This window comes from Rhinoderma darwinii, chromosome 5 (assembly GCF_050947455.1).
Source record: "Rhinoderma darwinii isolate aRhiDar2 chromosome 5, aRhiDar2.hap1, whole genome shotgun sequence".
Taxonomy (NCBI): domain Eukaryota; kingdom Metazoa; phylum Chordata; class Amphibia; order Anura; family Rhinodermatidae; genus Rhinoderma; species Rhinoderma darwinii.
The window spans coordinates 54,763,313-54,785,903 of NC_134691.1; the positions used below are offsets into that span (position 1 = coordinate 54,763,313).

Sequence of the window (22,591 nt, forward strand, 5' to 3'; positions counted from 1 at the left end):
ACAGGAGGTTTATTGCTAACTTCTCGGTCATCGCTAAGCCTCTTACGGATCTCACTCGCAAAGGTGCTGATCTCCTCCACTGGCCTCCTGAACCTGTCCAGGCTTTTGAGGTCCTTAAGAAGTGCTTTATCTCGGCCCCGGTGCTGGTTCAGCCCAACCAAATGGAGCCATTTATCGTGGTGGTTGACGCGTCCGAGGTGGGAGTGGGGGCTGTCTTGTCCCAGGGTACCAGGTCCCTTACCCATCTCCGTCCCTGTGCCTACTTCTCCAGGAAGTTTTCACCCACTGAGAGTAACTATGATATTGGCAACTGCGAACTCTTAGCCATTAAATAGGCATTTGAAGAGTGGCGCCACTTCCTGGAGGGGGCTAGGCACCAGGTAACGGTCCTTACCGACCACAAGAATCTGGTTTTCCTAGAATCTGCCCGGAGGCTAAACCCGAGACAAGCTCGTTGGGCGTTATTTTTTACCAGATTCAACTTTGTGGTTACCTATAGGGCTGGGTCTAAAAAATGTTAAGGCTGATGCACTGTCACGTAGCTTCATGGCCAGCCCTCCTTCGGAGGAAGATCCTGCTTGTATTTTGCCTCCAGGTATAATCATTTCCGCTATTGATTCTGATTTAGTCTCTGAAATTGCGGCTGATCAAGCTTCAGCTCCCGGGAGCCTTCCTGAGAACAAGCTGTTTGGTCCCCTGCAATTCCGGCTAAGGGTACTTAGGGAAAATCATGACTCTGCACTATCTGGCCATCCCGGCATCCTGGGTACCAAGCACCTCATTGCCAGAAACTATTGGTGGCTTGGGTTGCCTAAAGACGTTAAGGCCTACGTCGCTGCTTGTGAAGTTTGTGCTAGGTCAAAGACTCCCAGGTCCCGACCAGCGGGCTTACTATGTTCTTTGCCCATTCCCCAGGGACCTTGGACCCATATCTCCATGGATTTTATCACCGATTTACCTCCATCTCAAGGCAAGTCGGTGGTGTGGGTTGTAGTAGACCGCTTCAGTAAGATGTGCCACTTTGTGCCCCTCAAAAAACTACCCAATGCTAAGACGTTAGCTACCTTGTTTGTCAAACACATCCTGCGTCTCCATGGGGTCCCTGTCAATATTGTTTCTGATAGAGGGGTACAATTTGTTTCATTGTTTTGGAGAGCCTTCTGTAAAAAGTTGGAGATTGATTTGTCCTTCTCCTCTGCCTTCCATCCTGAAACAAATGGCCAAACTGAGAGGACTAATCAGTCTCTAGAACAATATTTAAGGTGTTTTATCTCTGACTGTCAATATGATTGGGTCTCATTCATTCCCCTCGCCAAATTTTCCCTTAATAACCGGGTCAGTAACTCGTCAGGTGTCTCCCCCTTTTTCTGTAATTTTGGGTTTAATCCACGGTTCTCTTCCGTTTCACCTGGTAGTTCCAACAATCCCGAGGTAGAGGTCGTTCATCGAGAACTGTGCACAGTCTGGGCTCAGGTTCAGAAGAACCTAGAGGCGTCCCAGAGCATACAAAAAACTCAGGCAGATAGAAAACGTTCTGCTAACCCCTTGTTTATGGTCAGGGATCTGGTGTGGCTATCGTCTAAAAATTTGCGCCTTAAGGTCCCGTCCAAGAAGTTTGCTCCCCGGTTTATAGGGCTGTACAAGGTCATTGAAGTCCTCAATCCTGTCTCATTCCGACTGGAGTTGTCCCATCTTTTCGAGTACATGACGTGTTCCATGCCTCCCTCCTTAAACGCTGCTCCCCGTCCTTGGCTCCCTCGAGGAAACCTCCGGTCCCTGTTCTCACCCCTGAGGGGCAGAATTCGAGGTGGCCAAGATTGTGGACAGCAGGATGGTCCAAGGCTCCCTCCAGTACCTGGTCCATTGGAGAGGATACGGGCCTGAGGAGAGGACTTGGGTACCCGCTCGGGATGTTCACGCTGGGATATTGGTCAGGAGGTTTCACCTTCGTTTCCCCAGTAAACCAGGTCCACTTAGAAAGGGTTCGGTGGCCCCTCATAAAAGGGGGTGTACTGTAAAGGATCTGCCAGGCACAGCTTCGGGGTTAACGCCCATAGATAATCAGTCTGCACCTGCTTCTATGTCTGTGAGACTGACTCCATCTTCCACCACTCAGGGTGGCAGGCTTAGGAGTGGGAGAACCTATCCCAGCCTGGCCAGACGGAGCTAGCTCCCGCCCTCTGTCTATTTATACCTGCCTTTCCTGTTCCTCCTTTGCTTGTGATTCTTCTCGTGTGGTTTCCTGGCCCTGCTGCAGCTTCTTGTACCATTGTCCTTGCTTCATATTGACCCCGGCTTGCTGACTACTCTGCTGCTCTGTGTTTGGTACCTCGTACACTCCTGGTTTGACTCGGCTTGTTTACTACTCTTCTGCTCTGCGTTTGGCACCTCGTACTCTCCTAGTTTGACTCGGCTCGTTTACTACTCTTGTTGCTCACGGTGTTGCCGTGGGCAACTGCCCCTTTCTCCCCCTAGCTCTGTGTACCCTTGTCTGTTGTCTGTCGTGCACTTATTGAGCGTAGGGACCGTCGCCCAGTTGTACCCCGTCGCCTAGGGCGGGTCGTTGCAAGTAGGCAGGGACTGAGTGGTGGGTAGATTAGGGCTCACTTGTCTGTCTCCCCACCCCCGTCATTACAATAATGTTACTGAATAATATTGCGACACCATGACCACTCATTACTACCACATAGTAAATGAATAATACCACCATACTGTAACTGAATTATACCACCACACCATGACCACTTATTACTACCACATAGTGAATGAATAATACCACCATATTGTTACTGAATAATACCGCCACACCATAACCACATAGTAAATTAATAATACCACCATACTGTAACTGAATAATACCGCCACACCATGACCACTCATTACTACTACATAGTGAATGAATAATACCCCCATACTGTAACTGAATAATACCGCCACACCATAACCACATAGTGACTGAATAATAATCCCCATATTGTTACTGAATAATACCACCACACCATGACCACTCATTACTACCACATAGTGAATGAATAATACCACCATACTGTTACTGAATAATACCGCCACACTATAACCACAGTGACTGAATAATACCCCGATACTTTTACTGAATAATACCGCCACACTATAACCACATAGTGACTGAATAATACCCCCATACTGTTAATGAATAATACCGCCACACCATAACCACATAGTGACTGAATAATACCCCCATACTGTTACTGAATAATACCGCCACACCATAACCACATAGTGACTGAATAATACCCCCATACTGTTACTGAATAATACCGCCACACCATAACCACATAGTGACTGAGTAATACCCCCATGCTGTTACTGAATAATACCGCCACACTATAACTACATAGTGACTGAGTAATACCCCCATGCTGTTACTGAATAACACCACCACACCATAACCACATAGTAACTGAGTAATACCACCATGCTGTTACTGAATAATACCGCCACACTATAACCACATAGTGACTGAATAATACCCCCATACTGTTACTGAAAAATACAGCCACATTGTAATATAAACAGCTCAGCTGGTGGATACGTGCAGACCAATACTTGTAGCATAAAAACCAGAGGGTAGCATGAGCGTGGCGAAAAAAAAACCTTGGTTTAAAAAGTATGCATTTGGAAACCCCCATTTAAAAATCTTGCGTTTGTCCCTGGTTTGTCCAAATACTGGCTGGGTGACGGATTCATGCAGTTGTATTTAAATTCCCTTTGCCAAGAGAAGGCCTGGTTCCCTGGATAAAATTAGCACTCTGTACCTATTGAGTCACTCCTCCCAGTACATTTAGATTGTAAGCTCTTATGGGCAGAGTCCTTGCTCCTTTTATTTCATTATTTGTTCACTTGTTTTGATTATTTGTCAAATATGTGGAATATGTTGGCGCTATGAAAAAAAAGATTATTATTTTTTATTATTGTTCTCGCAGGGTTCCTTGACACAGGCATAAGATATTAGAAAAATATTTTCACATTTTTAAAATACATTTAATATCTTTAGTTATTTCTCTTTTAAGAGTACAGGCTAGATAATCTGAATACTGACAATATATTTATATAGAGAACAAATGCAGGAGCCAACTCAAAAAGAAACACAGGGACAATGAAATATATAAATGGGTCTTACCTGGTTAATCTAAGTACTCCAACCGCAATGCTAAACACAACGCCAAATAAAAGACCAACATTCGCAGCAAAACAGATTGTAACTAGATAGGTGCAAATCCAGATTACCTACAAATAAAGTATGGAATAATAAATTCCATCCAGCATGGAAATAAAGCTATTATAAGTAGGGTTAAAGCCGACAAACTGCTCTGTCTATTTACATTCTAATGAGTGAAAGTGGTACAACACATTTTAGTTTTGCCTTATTTGGAATATGGTCAGATGGCTACAAAGAGAGCTTAACTGGTTGTATGCACTGTATATATATATATATATATATATATATATATATATATATATATATATATATAGCATGCTGTCCAGGTCCTTAAAGCCCGTTCCCAGCTCACCATCCATTTCCTATATATGAGCCTCGTAGCAGTTTCAGGGAATGCCCCAGTAATATGAACCTCACAAGAAGCTTTCTAGGCAATGGGATCCTGGGGTGGTCCCCTGGTTCAAATGATAGATCTTGAAACTTATGAGGATTAACCCCTTAGTGACTAGCATATTTTAGGCATTAATGACCAAGCAATTTTTTTTTTTTTTTCGTTTTACCATTCAAAGAACCATAACTTTTTTATTTTTCCGTCGACATGGCTGTATTTTGCGGGATGAGTTGTATTTTAGAATAGCACCATTTTGAGGTATATATAATTTTTGGTTAACTTTTATTAGCTTTTTGGGGGGGAGAATAGAAAAAAAACCAGCAAAGCCACCATTGTTTTATGCATTTTAAATTTACTCCGTTCAGCATGCGGGATAAATAACATGTTACCTCTATTCTATAGGTTGGTCAGATTACAAAGATATCAGACCACATATGTATAGTTTTTTTTATGTTTTACTACTTTTGCACATTAAAAAAGACTTTTGAACTTTTTTACGCCGTTGACCTTGTGGTTTAACCCGTTAGTGACCGCCAATACGCCCTTTCACGGTGGCCACTAACATGTTTTATTCTGATACATACAGCTTTTCACTGCGCTGCATCAGAATAAATAAACGGTGCTGTGAAAAGGAAAAACTCCATGCTCTCAGCTTCCTCCTTTTTTTAAAAAACATTTTAAAAAAAGTTTAATAAAGTTAAATAAATAAAAACCCCAAAAGAAAAAAAAATGAAAAACCCACTTTTTCCCTTACAAAATGCTTTATTATGGAAAAAAAAGTAACAAAATTACACATATTTGGTATCGCTTCGTCCGTAACGACCCCAACTCTAACGCTATTATGTTATTTAACCCTCTTGACGAACGCTGTAAAAAATAAAATAAAAAAACAATGCCAGAATTGCTGTTTTCTGTGAATCCCATCTTCACACAAATGTGATAAAAAGAGATCAAAAAGTTGCATGTACTTCAAAATGGTACCGATGAGAACTACAAGTCGTCTGGCAAAAAAAAAGCCCTCATACAGCTGCATCGGTGGAAAAATAAAACAGTTATGGCTCTTCAAATATGGAGACACAAAAACAAATAATTTTGAAAAAACTGTTTTTACTGTGTAAAAGTAGGAAAACATAAGAAAACCATATAAATGTAGCATCGACGCAATCGTAACGAACCGCTGAATAAAGTTATGTTATTTATACCACACAGTATACAGCGTAAGTTAAGGACGCAAAAAAAAAAAAAAGTGGTAAATTGCTGGGTTTTTTTCAATTACCCCCCAAAAAAGTTAATCACAGTTAATCAATAAATTATATGTAACCCAAAATGGTGCTATTAAAAAGTACAACTTGTCCTTCACAAAACAAGTCCTTATACAGCTATGTCGACGCAAAAATAAAAAAGTTATAGCTTTTGAAATGCGACGATGGAAAAACTTAAAAAATTGCTTGGTCATTTAAATAGGCTGGTCACTAAGGAGTTGGCCAGTTTACTATTAAATGCTGTTAAATGGTGTCTTGATGCAAACAAGACACTTACTAATATGATGTCTTCAGCCCTTCGGCCTTCTTTGCCAGTTCTGGCAAGCCACGCCCCCATGTAAAAGATCCGCTATCCGCCGCTGTCACGCCTGCCTCGTCCATGGCAGCGCGCGACATGGAGAGGCAGAAGAATATATATGGACAGTGATGTCTGTGGCTTCCCCAGAGACGGAGTCCCTGGAAGAGCGCTAGTATAGGCTTTGCTCCGGGTCTCTGTGGAATCCCCTGACATCGCTGTCCATATATGGTCAGCGATGTCAGGGGCTTCCCCAGAGCCAGAGTCCTGGGCAGTGCGCTAGTATAGGCTCTGCTCCGGGACTCTGTGGAATCCCCTGACATCACTGTCCATATATGGACAGCGATGTCAGAGGCTTCCCCAGAGGCGGAGTCCCGGGCAGAGCGTTTGTATAGGCTCTGCTCCGGCACTCTGCGGAAGCCACTGACATCACTGTCCATACATGGACAGTGTTGTCAGGGGCTTCCACAGAGCCGGGGTCCCAGAGCATGGCGCTAGAAGCGCCCTGCCCGGGACGCCGGCTCTGGGATTGTCCTGACATCACTGTCCATATTTGGACACTGATGTCAGGAGCAGAGCTGGGGTCCCAGGAAGATCGCTACTAGCGCTCTGCCCGGGACTCCAGCTCTGGGGTTGCCCCTGACATCTCTGTCCATATATGGACAGTGATGTCAGGAACAGAGCTAGAATCCCAGGCAAAGAGCTAAAAGTGGCTCTGCTTTGGGACTCCAGCTCTGGGCAAGCCCCTGACATCACTGTCCATATATGGACACTGATGTCAGTGGCTTCCCCAGAGTTCCAGAGCAGAGCCTATACTAGTGCTCTTCTGCAGGACACCGGCTTTAGGGTTGCCCCTGACATCACATTCCGGTCCAGGAGGATCCCCTGGACAGTCTATGGACTGTGACATCAGGGGCTCCTCCAGCAGAGGAATCCTTGGCCACAGCATCAGCAACGCTCTGGCTAGGGATTCGACTCCTAGAGGGAGACCCAATGGAGCTATCTACTGTGTGTGTGTGTGTGTGTGTGTGTGTGTGTGTGTGTGTGTGTGTGTGTGTGTGTGTGTGTGTGTGGCACTATCTACAAGGGGTGTGTGTGGCATTATCTACAGAGGGCAATGTGGCACTGGGGCTTGCCCATAGCTGGAGTCTCGGCACAGAGCCGCTTCTAACACTTTGCCTGATGAAAACTTACTTTCATCTGAAAACAGGACTTTGGACCACTGAGCAACGGTGTTGGTCCACTGGATATTGTAAAGAGGAAGATGAGACACACCAGACCTAACAATGTAGACGAGATGAAGACCGATATCAAAGCAACCTGGGCTTCCATAACACCTCAGCATTGCAACAGGCTGATTGCCTCCATGCCACGCCTCATTAATGCGGCAATTCAGCCGACCAAGTATTGAGGGCATATACCGTACATACTTTTCAGTACGCCAACATTTCGGTATTAAAAATCATTTTTGAAATTGGGCTTATATAATATTCTAATTTTCTGAAACACTAAATTTGGGGTTTTCATTAACTGTTACCATAATCATCAACATTAAAAGAAAAAAATGCTGGAAATAGATCACTGTGTGTGTAATGAGTCTATGTAATATATGAGTTTCACCTTTTGAATAGAATTACTGAAATAAATTAACTTTTTTATATATTCTAATTAATTGAGGAGGAATAGTATATATATATATATATATACACACACACACAGAAGATATAAATACATAAAAATGAGAGAGATAGAGATAATAAAAATGGTAAAAAATTCCCCATTTCCATCTCTGAATAAAGATTTACTATATCCCCCCCCATCAAAAAAACAAACAAAACTGTGATCACTATCTCTCTGTCTACATATGTGTGTATTATATATACATTTACACACAGGTGTATATATACTGTTGGAGTGTATAATGAGGTACACTTTATTATACAGCTGTACAGTGGTAGCTGAGGTGAAGCAGCCGCTGACTGAGGTGTTGTCAAAAGATGACAGGCAGAGAAGGATGTGCTGTGCTGGGAATGATGCATGCTGGGAGCTTGTCTTTCATTTTTAATATGTCCCTCCCACACCAGCTTGCGGAGAGAGCGCTGCTACTGGACTATGGTAAGGCGGGGAGGCTACATAAATCATATATTATTTACTTTATTTGCCCTCATAACAATTCATTAGGGCTTTCTTTATTGTCTGGGGCACTTTTGAAATTGTATGCTGATAGTGGCCAACCCCTTTAAGGGGTTAAATAACATGTTAATTTTATTGCTCGCGTTTATTATGATCGTGGCGTCCAAAGGGTTAAACAGTCGCAATTAAAGGAAAGTAAGTTAATTTTATTGCTTGGGTCATTACAATCGCGGAGATGCCATAAATATGTAATTTTATTGTTTTTTACACTTATACAAAAAATATATACTTTTTATAGAAAAAAAATGTTTATTTATTTTTTACTGTTCACTTTCTTAATACATTTTTTTCACATTAATATTTTTTTTAGTCCCATTAAGGGACTTCACTATGCGATCTTTTGACCGCTGACATGATGCTTTGGTATACTTTGTATTTCAAAGCATTATTTCATGTCGGTGTAGAACTGACAAGCCTCTATTAGGACATGATTCTGGCACGGCCTAATAGGCTTATAGCCAAGAAAGGACTAGGGGCTTTTGTTAGGCCCCAGCTACCAAGGCAAAATATCTGTGGCCCGTGATCGCATTTGCGGGCCGCCGATGAGTGACAGAGGGAGCCCCTTCCCTCTGCAAACCGCATAGATGCCGCGGTCGCTACTGACCGCGTCATCTAAAGGGTTAAAAAGTCGCGATTGAAATAAACTTAAATCGCGACCATTAGAGCAGAAGCCCCTGTCATAAGAAAGACAAGCACCCACTCCAGCCCGCACGGGACACCTGTGCAGGACTTAGACTAAGCCCCCGTGAAAAGGCAGCAGCCTTGCTTAAAGAGGCTCTGTCACCAGATTTTGCAACCCCTATCTGCTATTGCAGCACATCGGCGCTGCAATGTAGATTACAGTAACGTTTTTATTTTTAAAAAACGAGCATTTTTGGCCAAGTTATGACCATTTTCGTATTTATGCAAATGAGGCTTGCAAAAGTACAACTGGGCGTGTTGAAAAGTAAAAGTACAACTGGGCGTGTATTATGTGCGTACATCGGGGTGTGTTTACTACTTTTACTAGCTGGGCGCTCTGATGAGAAGTATCATCCACTTCTCTTCACAACGCCCAGCTTCTGGCAGTGCAGATCTGTGACGTCACTCACAGGTCCTGCATCGTGTCGGCACCAGAGGCTACAGTTGATTCTGCAGCAGCATCAGCATTTGCAGGTAAGTAGCTACATCGACTTACCTGCAAACGCCGATGCTGCTGCAGAATCATCTGTAGCCTCTGGTGCCGACACGATGCAGGACCTGTGAGTGACGTCACAGATCTGCACTGCCGGAAGCTGGGTGTTGTGAAGAGAAGTGGATGATACTTCTCATCAGAGCGCCCAGCTAGTAAAAGTAGTAAACACGCCCCGATGTACGCACATAATACACGCCCAGTTGTACTTTTACTTTTCAACACGCCCAGTTGTACTTTTGCAAGCCTCATTTGCATAAATACGAAAATGGTCATAACTTGGCCAAAAATGCTAGTTTTTAAAAAATAAAAACGTTACTGTAATCTACATTGCAGCGCCTATCTGCTGCAATAGCAGATAGGGGCTGCAAAATCTGGTGACAGAGCCTCTTTAAGGCCCGATAGTGACCACTGTGAAAAGACATATTGGTGGTCACTAATGGGTTAATTGTTCATATACTCTTTGGTAACTTCACTAGACCTGGATGAACCAAGGCAATTTCAATCTGTCAATCATTATATAATAACCACAATGCAAATGTGGTTTATAGATGGATATTTGAGTATAAAATGAAAGAGTATAAGAGAGGAAATCCGTTTTTACAGCACTTACCCAATCATATTTATCAACATTCCAATATTTCTTCAAATCTCTGAACTGTATGAGCATTCCTTTCAGTCCCACAACTATTATAGCTGCCAGGACACACTGCAATGGAAATGTGGGTTAGCAGCTTTAAATTGAAATGTAGGTTCAAAAAAATGTTTCTCTTACCATAATTTCCCTTACCATAGGTAGCCAGTATAAGAGCGGTGCCACAAAATAAATGACAAGCAGGACCAACATGCATGATATCAGACAGGCCACCTGAAGAACATAGAAAAACTAGAAAGAATTACAATGCATATTACTGTATATCTGAACTTTGACAGTAAAAGTGCATCTGTCACCAAAATGCTATTTGTTCCGCCGCTGTCCATCCTTTTAAGAATACAGAATATAGTAGCTAAATGGTCGATCGTGGGACCTGACATACTCCGCTTAGATGCACTAAATCTGATTGGTCAGAGCCCTCACTGTAGCACCGGCCTTTAGACTCATGTAGACAAAAGCCGATCCTTTAGACTCATTCATTTCAAAGTGAAAGTGACTAAAAATTGCACAAAGAGGCACTAAACAAATATAAGATATAATTTAATTGAATGTCCACAAGGGTATATATCATAAACCTCCCTTTCGGATCACAGAAAACTAAAAAATTACAATCTTTCTTGTTCCTGCATTATTTCCCCTTATCTTGTGCAATTGTAGCCTGAAGCTGCAGGTTGATTTTCTAGTGCTGCCTGAGTGGGAAGGACCTAAACCTAATCCAAACAAGAATATTATACAGCCCTGCAATAAAATACAGTACAAGTGAGTTTGAGTTCACATCTGCGTTATGATTTCTGTTCTGCTCCATCAAAAACAACGAAACAAGCTCATGTGAGTATGTAAAGTTTTTTCGTTTTTTTTCAGTTACCAGTGTGAGTGGCTGCAGGGGGATTTTATCAACAGGGGAGCTTTATCTACAGAGGGGCTTTATCTACAGGGGGCTCTAGCTACAGGGGGCTCTAGGGGGGCTCTAGCTACAGGGGGCTGTATATGGGGCACTATCTCCAGGGAGGCACTATCTCTCTCCAATAGACTCTATAGAGGCACTATCTACAGGAGGCTCTATGGGGGTACTAGCTACAGGAGGCTCTACAGGGGGCACTATATATAGGAGTGTCTACAGGGGGCTCTATGTGGGGCACTATCTACAGGGGCTATATCTACAGTTGGCACTATCTACAGGGGGCACTATTTACTGGGGGCCCTATCTATAGGGGGCTCTATCTACGGGGGGCACTGTGTGCATGTGTGGGACACAGTTTATGGTGCTTTTATGATCAGGGACACTGTAAGGTGTTATTATATTTAGGGGATTAGTGTGTGGCATCATGAGAATTTTATCTTTGTTTATAGGTGCGGAAATATTTGAAAAGTGAGAAGCGGAAGACATCGGAGGGACAAACTATAGAAATGGGTCATGGCCGGGAAAAGTCATCATAATGTCTGGACCGGATGGAGAAAAAAAAGAGACAAAGAAGGACTCCAAACTGTGAAAACGTAACCTGTGAGTCACTCAATATAAATGTTTATACTGCCTCTAATCAGTACTTTAGTCACTGTATGGTCTGCAATGAGTTGATGGGTGATATAATTTTAATTTTGGGGAAACGGCAACTCACATCATATCCTGACCATTGTTCGAGCCATGCTGGGAACTGTAGTTTTACTCTGTACAAACCTATACGGCAGGGATTACACTGAACTTGCAAATGATCTCCGTACCGAGCTATATTTGTGATGGTTCTGTAAATATGTACTGAGCTTTGTTCTAGTGCTGTATATATGTACTAAGCATGGCTGTGGTGCTGCATATATGTACTGAGCTCTGTTCTGTTGATGTATATATATGCACTGAGACTGGTTGTGGCGCTGTATATATGTACAAAGCTCTGTTCTGAAGTTGTATATATGTACTGAGCTTGGTTGTGGGGCTGTATATATATATATTGCAGCGTCCACGGCCGCGGACAGTCGGGATTACTCACCCCCCAATGGCCGCAGCCATGGATCTGTGAGTGCTGCCCCGCATCTCCTCCACAGGAGACGTGAGCGCTCACTTCCGCTCCGTTCTGCTGTGTCCCGTAGGGTGCGCGTGTACGCTCATGCCCGGCCTTAAAGGACCAGCGCGCGCACATGAAAATAATCATCAATTAAACCATGATCACCCTGGACTAGAAAACAGGCTCTGCCCTTTCACTTATTGCCCGAGCATTGTTGTGTTTACCCATGTTGGTCTTGCAAATGGTCTCTTAGTGTTATCCTGTTCCCAGTGTTCCCGTACCTGCTACCTGTATCCTGTGCTACCGTTCTTCCTGTGCCTTAGAAAGTTGGAGTCGTGTTGTGCCATCGGTCATGCCTGTTGTGCTACACCATGCCTGTGTCTGCTGCCAAGGTCCCATCTGAGCCTAGCCGTTACTATTGTCTGAACTGCTACAGGTACCCGTGTGCTTGGACTATATAGACATTGACTTGGCACACTGTTTGGCCAGCTGCTATCTCGCTACGGCGGTATGGCCCAGTGGGTCCACATACCCAGAGATCGTGACATATATATATATATATATATATATATACTGAGCTTGGTTCTGTGGCTGTATATATGTACTGAGCTTGGTAGTGGTGCTGTATATTTGTACTGATGTTGGTTCTGGTGCTGTATATATATATACATGAGCTTTGTTCTGGTGCTGTAATTATATAGGATATATTTATAATAAAATTGCAGGGCAGACGGAATTGTTGCAATTCATTGTATATTTAATTGGAACCTGTCAAGTAGTTTTTAACCACTTGAACTGCCAACATGATACATAACCTGACAATATTACCAAACCTTCCCCTGTATGTTTTTTCAGATGCAGCAAAATCTATAAAGTCAACTTTTAAAAACATTGCACGCTATATAATAATTACTCTTAAAAAAAAAGTCATGGGGTGGTGCCGCTATCCTGAAGAGTCACATAGTCCTGCCTTCAGGCCCACCTTTCCATGCTTGATTGATATTTTCCTGGCTGTTGTACATCACTACCAGTCTCATCCAGCTTTCTCGGATGTGCCATTGCTGTCTACTCCATGGGCAGGCACTGTGCAGCAAGATATAGGCCCCATTCACACGTCTGTAGATTTCATCCATCCATCCATAAATACTGTCCGTAAATATGGATCCGTAGTCATTTATAGTCATCCGTAAATCATTCGCAGATACGGAATGGTGTCCGTAAATATGGTCCGTAGTGCATTTGTAATGCATCCGTATTTACGGATCAACAAAAAATCAGGGAGGCTTCTTTAGGTAATCCCCTGGCGTCGCATAGCAACGCTTCCGTAATTATGGACGGCTATGGATGCACATCCAAAGCCGTGCGTAATTACCGAAGTGCCCATAGACTTCTATTGGTAGTCTGTGCCGTAATTACGGACAAAAAAAGGACATGTTCTATCATTTCTATGGCACAGACACACATCCAGAAAAATGCAGAAAGATGTCCGTGGCCCATAGAAATTAATGGGTCTGTAATTACGGTCCGTAATTACGGATGAAAAATACGGTCGTGTACATGGGGCCTCACTCTGCAATGGCGCATCAGCAAGAGTTGGAGGAGGTTGGTAGTGAGGTAGAACAGCAAGGAGGATGTCAATCAAGATCTTGGAGGCGTCATAGAAAAGCTAGAATTGGCCCTGGCTGTACGCCACTAACACTGCCTCTCCCAGAACTAAAAACAAGCTGATCAAAGCCATTCCTGATTGTAATATTTGGGAAAGAGTAGGTATCACATTGGTGGGACACGTGTTCAGGTGAGGGCAATTAATTAATTTTAAGAATTTACAAGTTACGATGATTAATTTGGATTTGTGCAATTCACCTAAGTTGAATATAGTCATATTATATATATATATATATATATATATATATATATATATATATATATCACATAAACACCAAAATTTGAACAGCACATTCCAACTAAATGATATAAAATGTGTATGCAGGTGCAGGAGCACCTGTGACTGCAAATATACAGCAGAAAAAGAATGGCGACAGCACACTGCGAACACTAATGCCACCTAAACCACTAAATATAAATAAATATGCATTACTGCTAAATCTACTTATAATAGGGAGGTTCTTAGTGCACATTTTGATCAAAAGGTGTTTGCCCACCTGCCTTGACAAAGCGACCATCCCCAGGTATATATGTAGGCTTAGTCCCAGTTCTGGGTGTATGTGCAGTGTAGGTCCCCACCTTACAGAGATCGCCTTGTCGTGGCAGGTGGGCAAACACTTTTCTGCTATATATATACAGACCATGTGGACAGGTTGTGGATGGGGTCTATATTTCCCCAAGATTTCTGTCTTCTACTATCTGAAAACAACCAGGGAATAAATTCAGCAGAGAATGTGGTTCTCCCTCTGCAATAGGTTTTATCTAAAACCTGGAAAAGGGCCTGGTTGTTGGAGTGGGGAGAGATGGGTGGGTCCCCACTCCATCCACACAGTCCTGGTCTTGGGCTGTCTAGCTATTAATCAGGGGTCAGGTGTGATAGCCCTATAAAAAGGCTGAAGTTCAGTCACACTCTCTCTCAGCCTGGGGAAAGGAGCTTGTGAGAGCAAACCGACTGCGTTCATAACAGGTTGTATGGTCTGCATGGTTTATGGTGCCAGGCATTAGGCCTGCACTGTGTTAGTTAGGATACCTGACTGTATAATTAGTGCCGGACAGGCATAGAGTTTTCTTTTATTTGTTTTCTTTTTATTTCATGTACAACCTGTAAATAAAACTGGCTGAGGCCAGTAGTACCACATCTTTGCTGTGCGGACTGAAATTTACTGGCGTTTTTGATACCGAGTGCCCGTCTAGCTCAGGAGACGACTGTCCCGCTACCTAATTCCCTTACTATATATATATATATATATATATATATATATATATATATATATATATACAGTGGAGGAAATAAGTATTTGATCCCTTGCTGATTTTGTAAGTTTGCCCACTGTCAAAGTCATGAACAGTCTAGAATTTTTAGGCTAGGTTAATTTTACCAGTGAGAGATAGATTATATAAAAAAAGAAAATCACATAGTCAAAATTATATATATATATTTGCATTGTGCACAGAGAAATAAGTATTTGATCCCCTGCCAACCATTAAGAGTTCAGCCTCCTCCAGACCAGTTACACGCTCCAAATCAACTTGGTGCCTGCATTAAAGACAGCTGTCTTACATGGTCACCTGTATAAAAGACTCCTGTCCACAGACTCAATTAATCAGTCTGACTCTAACCTCTACAACATGGGCAAGACCAAAGAGCTTTCTAAGGATGTCAGGGACAAGATCACAGACCTGCACAAGGCTGGAATGGGCTACAAAACCATAAGTAAGACGCTGGGTGAGAAGGAGACAACTGTTGGTGCAATAGTAAGAACATGGAAGACATACAAAATGACTGTCAATCGACATCGATCTGGGACTCCTTGCAAAATCTCACCTCGTGGGGTATCCTTGATCCTGAAGAAGGTGAGAGCTCAGCCGAAAACTACACGGGGGGGAACTTGTTAATGATCTCAAGGCAGCTGGGGCCACAGTCACCAAGAAAACCATTGGTAACACATTACGACGTAATGGATTAAAATCCTGCAGTGCCCACAAGGTCCCCCTGCTCCCCCTGCTCAAGAAGGCACATGTACAAGCCCGTCTGAAGTTTGCAAATGAACATCTGGATGATTCTGAGAGTGATTGGGAGAAGGTGCTGTGGTCAGATGAGACTAAAATTGAGCTCTTTGGCATTAACTCAACTCGCCGTTTTTGGAGGAAGAGAAATGCTGCCTATGACCCAAAGAACACCGTCCCCACTGTCAAGCATGGAGGTGGAAACATTATGTTTTGGGGGTGTTTCTCTGCTAAGGGCACAGGACTGCTTCACCGCATCAATGGGAGAATGGATGGAGCCATGTACCGTCAAATCCTGAGTGACAACCTCCTTCCCTCCACCAGGACATTAAAAATGGCTCGTGGCTGGGTCTTCCAGCACGACAATGACTCGAAACATACAGCCAAGGCAACAAAGGAGTCGCTCAAACAGAAGCACATTAAGGTCATGGAGTGGCCTAGCCAGTCTCCAGACCTTAATCACATCGAAAACTTATGGAGGGAGCTGAAGATCCGAGTTGCCAAGCGACAGCCTCGAAATCTTAATGATTTACAGATGATCTGCAAAGAGGAGTGGGCCAAAATTCCATCTAACATGTGTTCAAACCTCATCATCAACTACTAAAAACGTCTGACTGCTGTGCTTGCCAACAAGGGTTTTGCCACCAAGTATTAAGTCTTGTTTGCCAAAGGGATCAAATACTTATTTCTCTGAGCACAATGAAAATAAATATATATAATTTTGACTATGTGATTTCCTGTTTTTTTTTTTTATATTATCTATCTCTCACTGGTAAAATTAACCTAGCCAAAAAATTCTAGACTGTTCATGTCTTTGACAGTGGGCAAACTTACAAAATCAGCAAGGGATCAAATACTTATTTCCTTCACTGTGTATATATATATATATATATATATATATATATATATATATATAAAACAAGGTAAGAGAAGCACCATGACAAAGAAACTAAATTGGCTGGTGCTATGCTTCAGATAATGAGGAGTGATGTCTCCCCATATGATGTATAAGAAAAATAGCGCACGGAAGAAGCACTCAAAGCAAAAAAATTTGAAATGTATTCACCCAGCAGATGCAACATTTCACTTCCTCAATGGAAGTGTTTTCAAGCGGCTTGAAAATACTTTCATTGAGGAAGTGAAACGTTGCATCTGCTGGGTGAATACATTTCACATCTTTTTGCTTTGAGTGCTGCTTCCGTGCGCTATTCTTATTTATATATATTATACCTCCCAGGATCCGGCGGGAGAGTCCCGATTTCTCACCGCTGTCCCGCCTTCCCGGGCGGTCTGTAAATGTCCCCCTGGGCGCTGCATAAGAACAGCTGATTGCTGCTGACTGCAGCAGCGATCAGAGTCTTGCGGCGGTGTTCTCACTGGGATCGATGCCGGCCTGTGCGTGGACCAGTCCTGTCACCTGACCTGTCACCTGACCTCACCAGTCAGGTGACTGGACTGGTCCACTCCCAGGCCGGCATCGACACCAGTGAGAACGCCGCTGCAAGACTCCTACCTTCTTCTGACGGTGAGTGATGGGGCTATTCACACGACCGATTTTTTTATTTTTTTTTGACGGCCCGGAAACCTGGCCGTCAAAAAATGGGACATGCCCTATTTTCGGCCGTTTGCCCGGCTCCCACAGAAGTCTATGGGGTCGGGTAATACACGGCCATCACCGGATGTGTCCCGAGTGACGGCCGTGTCTTCTGTCGCTCGTGCTCTCTCTCCTTCCTCCTCCTCACAGTGCAGAGTGCATGTGAGGAGGGGGTGGGTCTTTTTTGCTCCCTGTAGGAGTTGGAATCCCCAATCCCCGGCCGGGGATTGCGCTACAGGAGAATTGAGTGACTACACTGTCCATATATGGACAAAGCGACGTCACTCACTTCTGAAGCGGAATCCCCGACCCTGTGGCCGGGGATTCCACTACAGAAGAAGTCAGTGACTACACTGTCCATATATGGACATTGAAGTCAGTGACTTCTTCTGGAAGGGGGGGATGGGTGCAACCTGCAGGGGGCTGTGTGGCATTACCTACAGGGGGCTGTATGGCATTACCTGCAGGGGGCTGTGTGGCAATACGTACCAGGGGGGCTGTGGCATTATCTACAGAGGGCTGTGTGTGGCAAAAAATTTAAATGAAATTCATCCTATTTTAAAACGGACAGGGAAAAAAAGGATGCAAAACGGGTCAAAATCGGCCGTTAAAAACGGCAACACGGCCCGAACAGAATCGGAACGGATGCAAAACAGCAGGGAAAAACGGCCCAAAAGGCCGTTTTTATCGCCCGACACTCGGACCCTGTCGTGTGAATAAAGCCTACCTCTACCGCTCTCCGCTCTGCCGGCAATGTGGCACCTACAGGGGGGCTGTGTGTGGCGCTATGTACAGGGGGGCTGTGTGTGGCGCTATGTACAGGGGGCCTGTGTGTGGCGCTATGTACAGGGGGCCTGTGTGTGGCGCTATGTACAGGGGGCCTGTGTGTGGCGCTATGTACAGGGGGGCTGTGTGTGGCGCTATGTACAGGGGGGCTGTGTGTGGAGCAACCTACAGGGGGGCTCTGGTGGATGATTTTTCCATTGACCGGTAGCAGAGTTACACAACTGGAAAAAAAAATCCCCATCGTGTAACTCTGCTACCTGTCAATTAAATTCATCCACCACAGGGTCTCCCTCTTGATTTTCATTGTTCTCAGCCTTTTGGTTTGTCCTGCAGCTGCTGCCCCCGTGATGAGCAAATGTTATACGCAAGATAGGAAAAGTAACAAAGACAATATAACCGGATCCATAATATCTGTGATATCCAGACAGACAGTCTAGAGATCTTCAGTGAGAATGTGCGCGCGTTATTTGCAGAAGGATCTGGCCGTGATTTTATGTGTTTATGCGGAATATTGGGCGTGGTTAGGGGACGTGGCTTAAAATGTCCCTCTTTTCCGAATTCAAAAGTTAGGAGGTGTGTGTGTGTTTGTGTGTGTGTGTATATATATATATATATATATATATATATATATATATACATATACATAATTAAAAAAAAGCTGATCAAAGCCAAAAGGGCACAGTGCTACGCTGAATGCTTCTGCCGCCTCTTTATAGCGATTGGTGGAGGTTTCAGCTCCCAGACCCCCCAATGATGATAACTTCTGACATGTCAAAAGTTTAATGAAACAAAAGTTACACTTTAAAGAAAAAATGTAATAAAAATTATCTTTTGCTTACTGTTTGTATGTTGTTTATTAACTGTACATTGAAAAGACATTGTCCTGCCTATATTCAGTATGTTTTGCAGCAGTTTGTGGGTGTTATCTCCATGACACATGTTTTCCCAAACCCGAAAATATGTCAGTTGTATGTTAAAGAGAAACTCCAGTGAACACCAGAGCCCCGTGTGATGTATTAACTGAAATCATAATGTCTGACATTGTTCTGATTTTTGTATATAAAGAAATTTATCAGAATTTGCCTAAGCAATGGGTGACAACAAAAATTCTCCATCATCCTATGTGATCTGTCACTGAGAGATCCCTCTAGTGAACCTTTTAGATGACCTACAGCTATTGCCATAAAATCAGGGATATAGCTATAGGGGATGCAGGGGTGGCAGTCGCACGTAGGCACTGGTGCATGAGGGGGCCAAGAGGCTCTTCTGCCATATAAGAAGACACCAGTATTATAAATGGCACATGCCATCAGTGTCTCATACTCCAGTACATATGGTCCATAATAACATAATTACTTTTAGTAAATCTTGTACATACGTGACATTATGTTACTATAGATGAAACATCACTGCAGCCTATTAGTTATAACACTGAACTGGCGAAGGGCAGAGCACCAACTACAATGCTAACTATATTAGAAAGTTGTTCTTTTTTTTGTTTTAGTTTTTACATTTCATACAAGTTTTTGGATTTGTTCTAAACCACACGTCCCAGAAGACCCCTTTTTTTTCAACACACAATAACGATAGTTCAGAATGCTAACCTGTGTTTTCGATCCAATGCCATATAACAGAAAAGAACGGGCAGGGGCTCCTGAATTTGGTATGCAAAAGAAAAATGATGGAATAATATTGCTGAGTCCATGGGCAAAGAGTTCCTGAAACACATAAATAGATGATTCTTTGACAATAAGATATAGGTTGTTTTCAAAATGTTCTATTTCCTATTAATATTCAATGGACAGTCTGTGCATCTTAAGGTGTTGCTACTTTATGTGGTATATGTAGGGTTAAGGAATAGGAATATATGGACATTTTGGGATGCATGGCCAAATCAGTGGACCAGACATGGTTGGCAAATCTATTTACAGTAGAATTTCGTTAATGCGGCTATTGATCATCCGAACATTCTGATAAACTGGCACGTCTCCAGCGTAGACTTGCAAAAAAACAACCCTCTGTAATTTCCCGGATCCAGAAGCAGTGGAATGAGCTGAACGAACTAATAAGAAGACTATGAATAAAAGCAATAGTTGAATTTTTTTTTTTGTTAGCATTTTATCTTCGACTGCTTTCCCATCCTTACAAGTATCGTGTATATACTTCTCTACGACTTTTCGATAATCCATTACATTTTATAATCCAGCACCTATCCCACTAATGCTCTATTAAAGACAATTTACTGTATAAATTATTTTATTTTTAAAGAAGATAGAGGACTTTTGGCATGTCCATGGTTTTAGGAATGATTTTTTTTAGAAGCTGGGGGTCATTCTGCAGATCCATACATGCAGTGTTGATTATGGAGAAGAGTTGTACTATTCCACTGGCACTATTTCTGGTATTGTATTGGCAGTGGCGCTATGCTCGAATGTGACAGGAATTAAAGTTGGTGCCATTTTATGGGCACTATTGATGGCAATAGTACAGTTAAAGGGAGTGTCTGCTTAATGCTCTCTTCACCTCTGCATCGGAGCCTCCATCGCAGATTCTGTCAAATGTAACGAACATTTTCCTATAAAAATGATGAGCACCATGCTGCAACCCGGTGACCCCTTTGTAAGACAAAGTTGTCCATCAGGCATATGGCGGATCCAGCAGAGTGTTGGGGCTACTGTTCTGAACAGAAGCCACAACACAGGTGTGAACAAAGACTTAGACAACCTCATTCCATATGCCCTATTAGAGCATATAATAGAGGGGGTCCCCCACTCAGGACTGGTGTATGAGCCAGAGCGGAACCATCACTACAGAGAGCAGCTCTTCTGAAGGACCAGACTCCTAACTGATTATCTATGTTCAATCTTCTACTTTTGGTTTTGTGAGGTTCCAGATTATTTAGAACCTCTGAGCTGGGACAAAGTGCCAGGCTACAGGTATTGTTATCTCTGGACTACTGGATGAAATTAAATTTACTGTAAAGACAAAATAAGTATGATTTTACCTGATTTTCACAAACAGGGTATCTGAACTTCTTCGACGAGTTGTAAGCAAGAAATATAGACACTGCATATCCAACTAAGGCCACCCCAAATGCTTCCACAACCACATGCTGGAGAGTATCCATTGGTGGTGCCTGTGGAATGGGTATTCTGAGAAGGTAAGACAAAAACAGCCTTCACTATAAGATGCAGCATTCATCTCAGTATTCATTAAGGAAACTTAAAGAGGCTCTGTCACCAGATTTTGCAACCCCTATCTCCTATTGCAGCAGATCGGCGCTGCAATGTAGATAAGAGTAACGTTTTTTGTTTTTTTTAAAAACGAGCATTTTTGGCCAAGTTATGACCATTTTTATATTTATGCAAATGAGGCTTTCTAAAGTACAACTGGGCGTGTTTAAAGTAAAAGTACAACTGGGCGTGTATTGTGTGTGTACATCTGGGCGTTTTTACTTCTTTTACTAGCTGGGCGTTGTGAATGGGAGTGTATGATGCTGACGAATCAGCATCATCCACTTCTCTTCGTTAACACCCAGCTTCTGGCAGTGCACAGACACAGCGTGTTCTCGAGAGATCACGCTGTGACGTCACTCACTTCCTGCCCCAGGTCCTGCATCGTGTCAGACGAGCGAGGACACATCGGCACCAGAGGCTACATTTGATTCTGCAGCAGCATCGGCGTTTGCAGGTAAGTCGATGTAGCTACTTACCTGCAAACGCTGATGCTGCTGCAGAATCAACTGTAGCCTCTGGTGCCGATGTGTCCTCGCTCGTCCGACACGATGCAGGACCTGGGGCAGGAAGTGAGTGACGTCACAGCGTGATCTCTCGAGAACACGTATTGCTGAGAAACAAAATGGAAAAGATCTGGAACCAGCGCTTGATAATAATAAAAAGAAGTCTTCCAACAGGATTTCATTTCTTTAAAAGAATTCCAGCTGCAAATTGGGTTGGTTACAAAACAGTTAGCCTACGCGTTTCAGATGTATTCCACGTCCCTACTCAACTGGACCAAATCAGTACACGTGTGCTTACTAGGCTATTTAGGGCTGTAGTGAATGCAGTCCAGTGTCAGAGCTTGGAAATCCACACAAGGCTGGTTTGGAAAGCCTGATCCAAGAAACACATAGTTCTCATAGATAAAAAAAAAAAAAAACTGTTGTTTATTTAGTGCGCAGATGTGTTTTTGTTTGTTTGTTTGTTTGTTTGTTTGTTTGTTTTTGTTTGTATGCTGCCAGTCTTGTATGTGGGATAAGCACTAGTTTAATTTTGGGCTGCAATAAAGTCAAGCATGAACTTTAAACTTGAATGGTATTGACATTTTCATTGCCAGTCATATCAGCCAACCCTTATACGCACAGATCCCGACACATGT

At 43.1% G+C, this 22,591-nt stretch overlaps 1 protein-coding gene across 1 annotated transcript in view; it reads right to left on the reverse strand.

Annotated features, from left to right (window-relative positions):
* Positions 1-22,591, reverse strand: part of SLC26A7 (solute carrier family 26 member 7) — an 83,499-nt gene that overhangs the window by 41,158 nt on the left and 19,750 nt on the right. The window contains exons 7-11 of the mRNA XM_075828067.1: positions 21,219-21,366; positions 19,819-19,932; positions 10,301-10,378; positions 10,124-10,219; positions 4,160-4,266 (exon numbers count right to left, since the gene is read on the reverse strand). Of these exons, the coding sequence (XP_075684182.1) occupies positions 4,160-4,266; positions 10,124-10,219; positions 10,301-10,378; positions 19,819-19,932; positions 21,219-21,366 (543 nt within the window). The remainder of the gene's footprint in view (positions 1-4,159; positions 4,267-10,123; positions 10,220-10,300; positions 10,379-19,818; positions 19,933-21,218; positions 21,367-22,591) is intronic.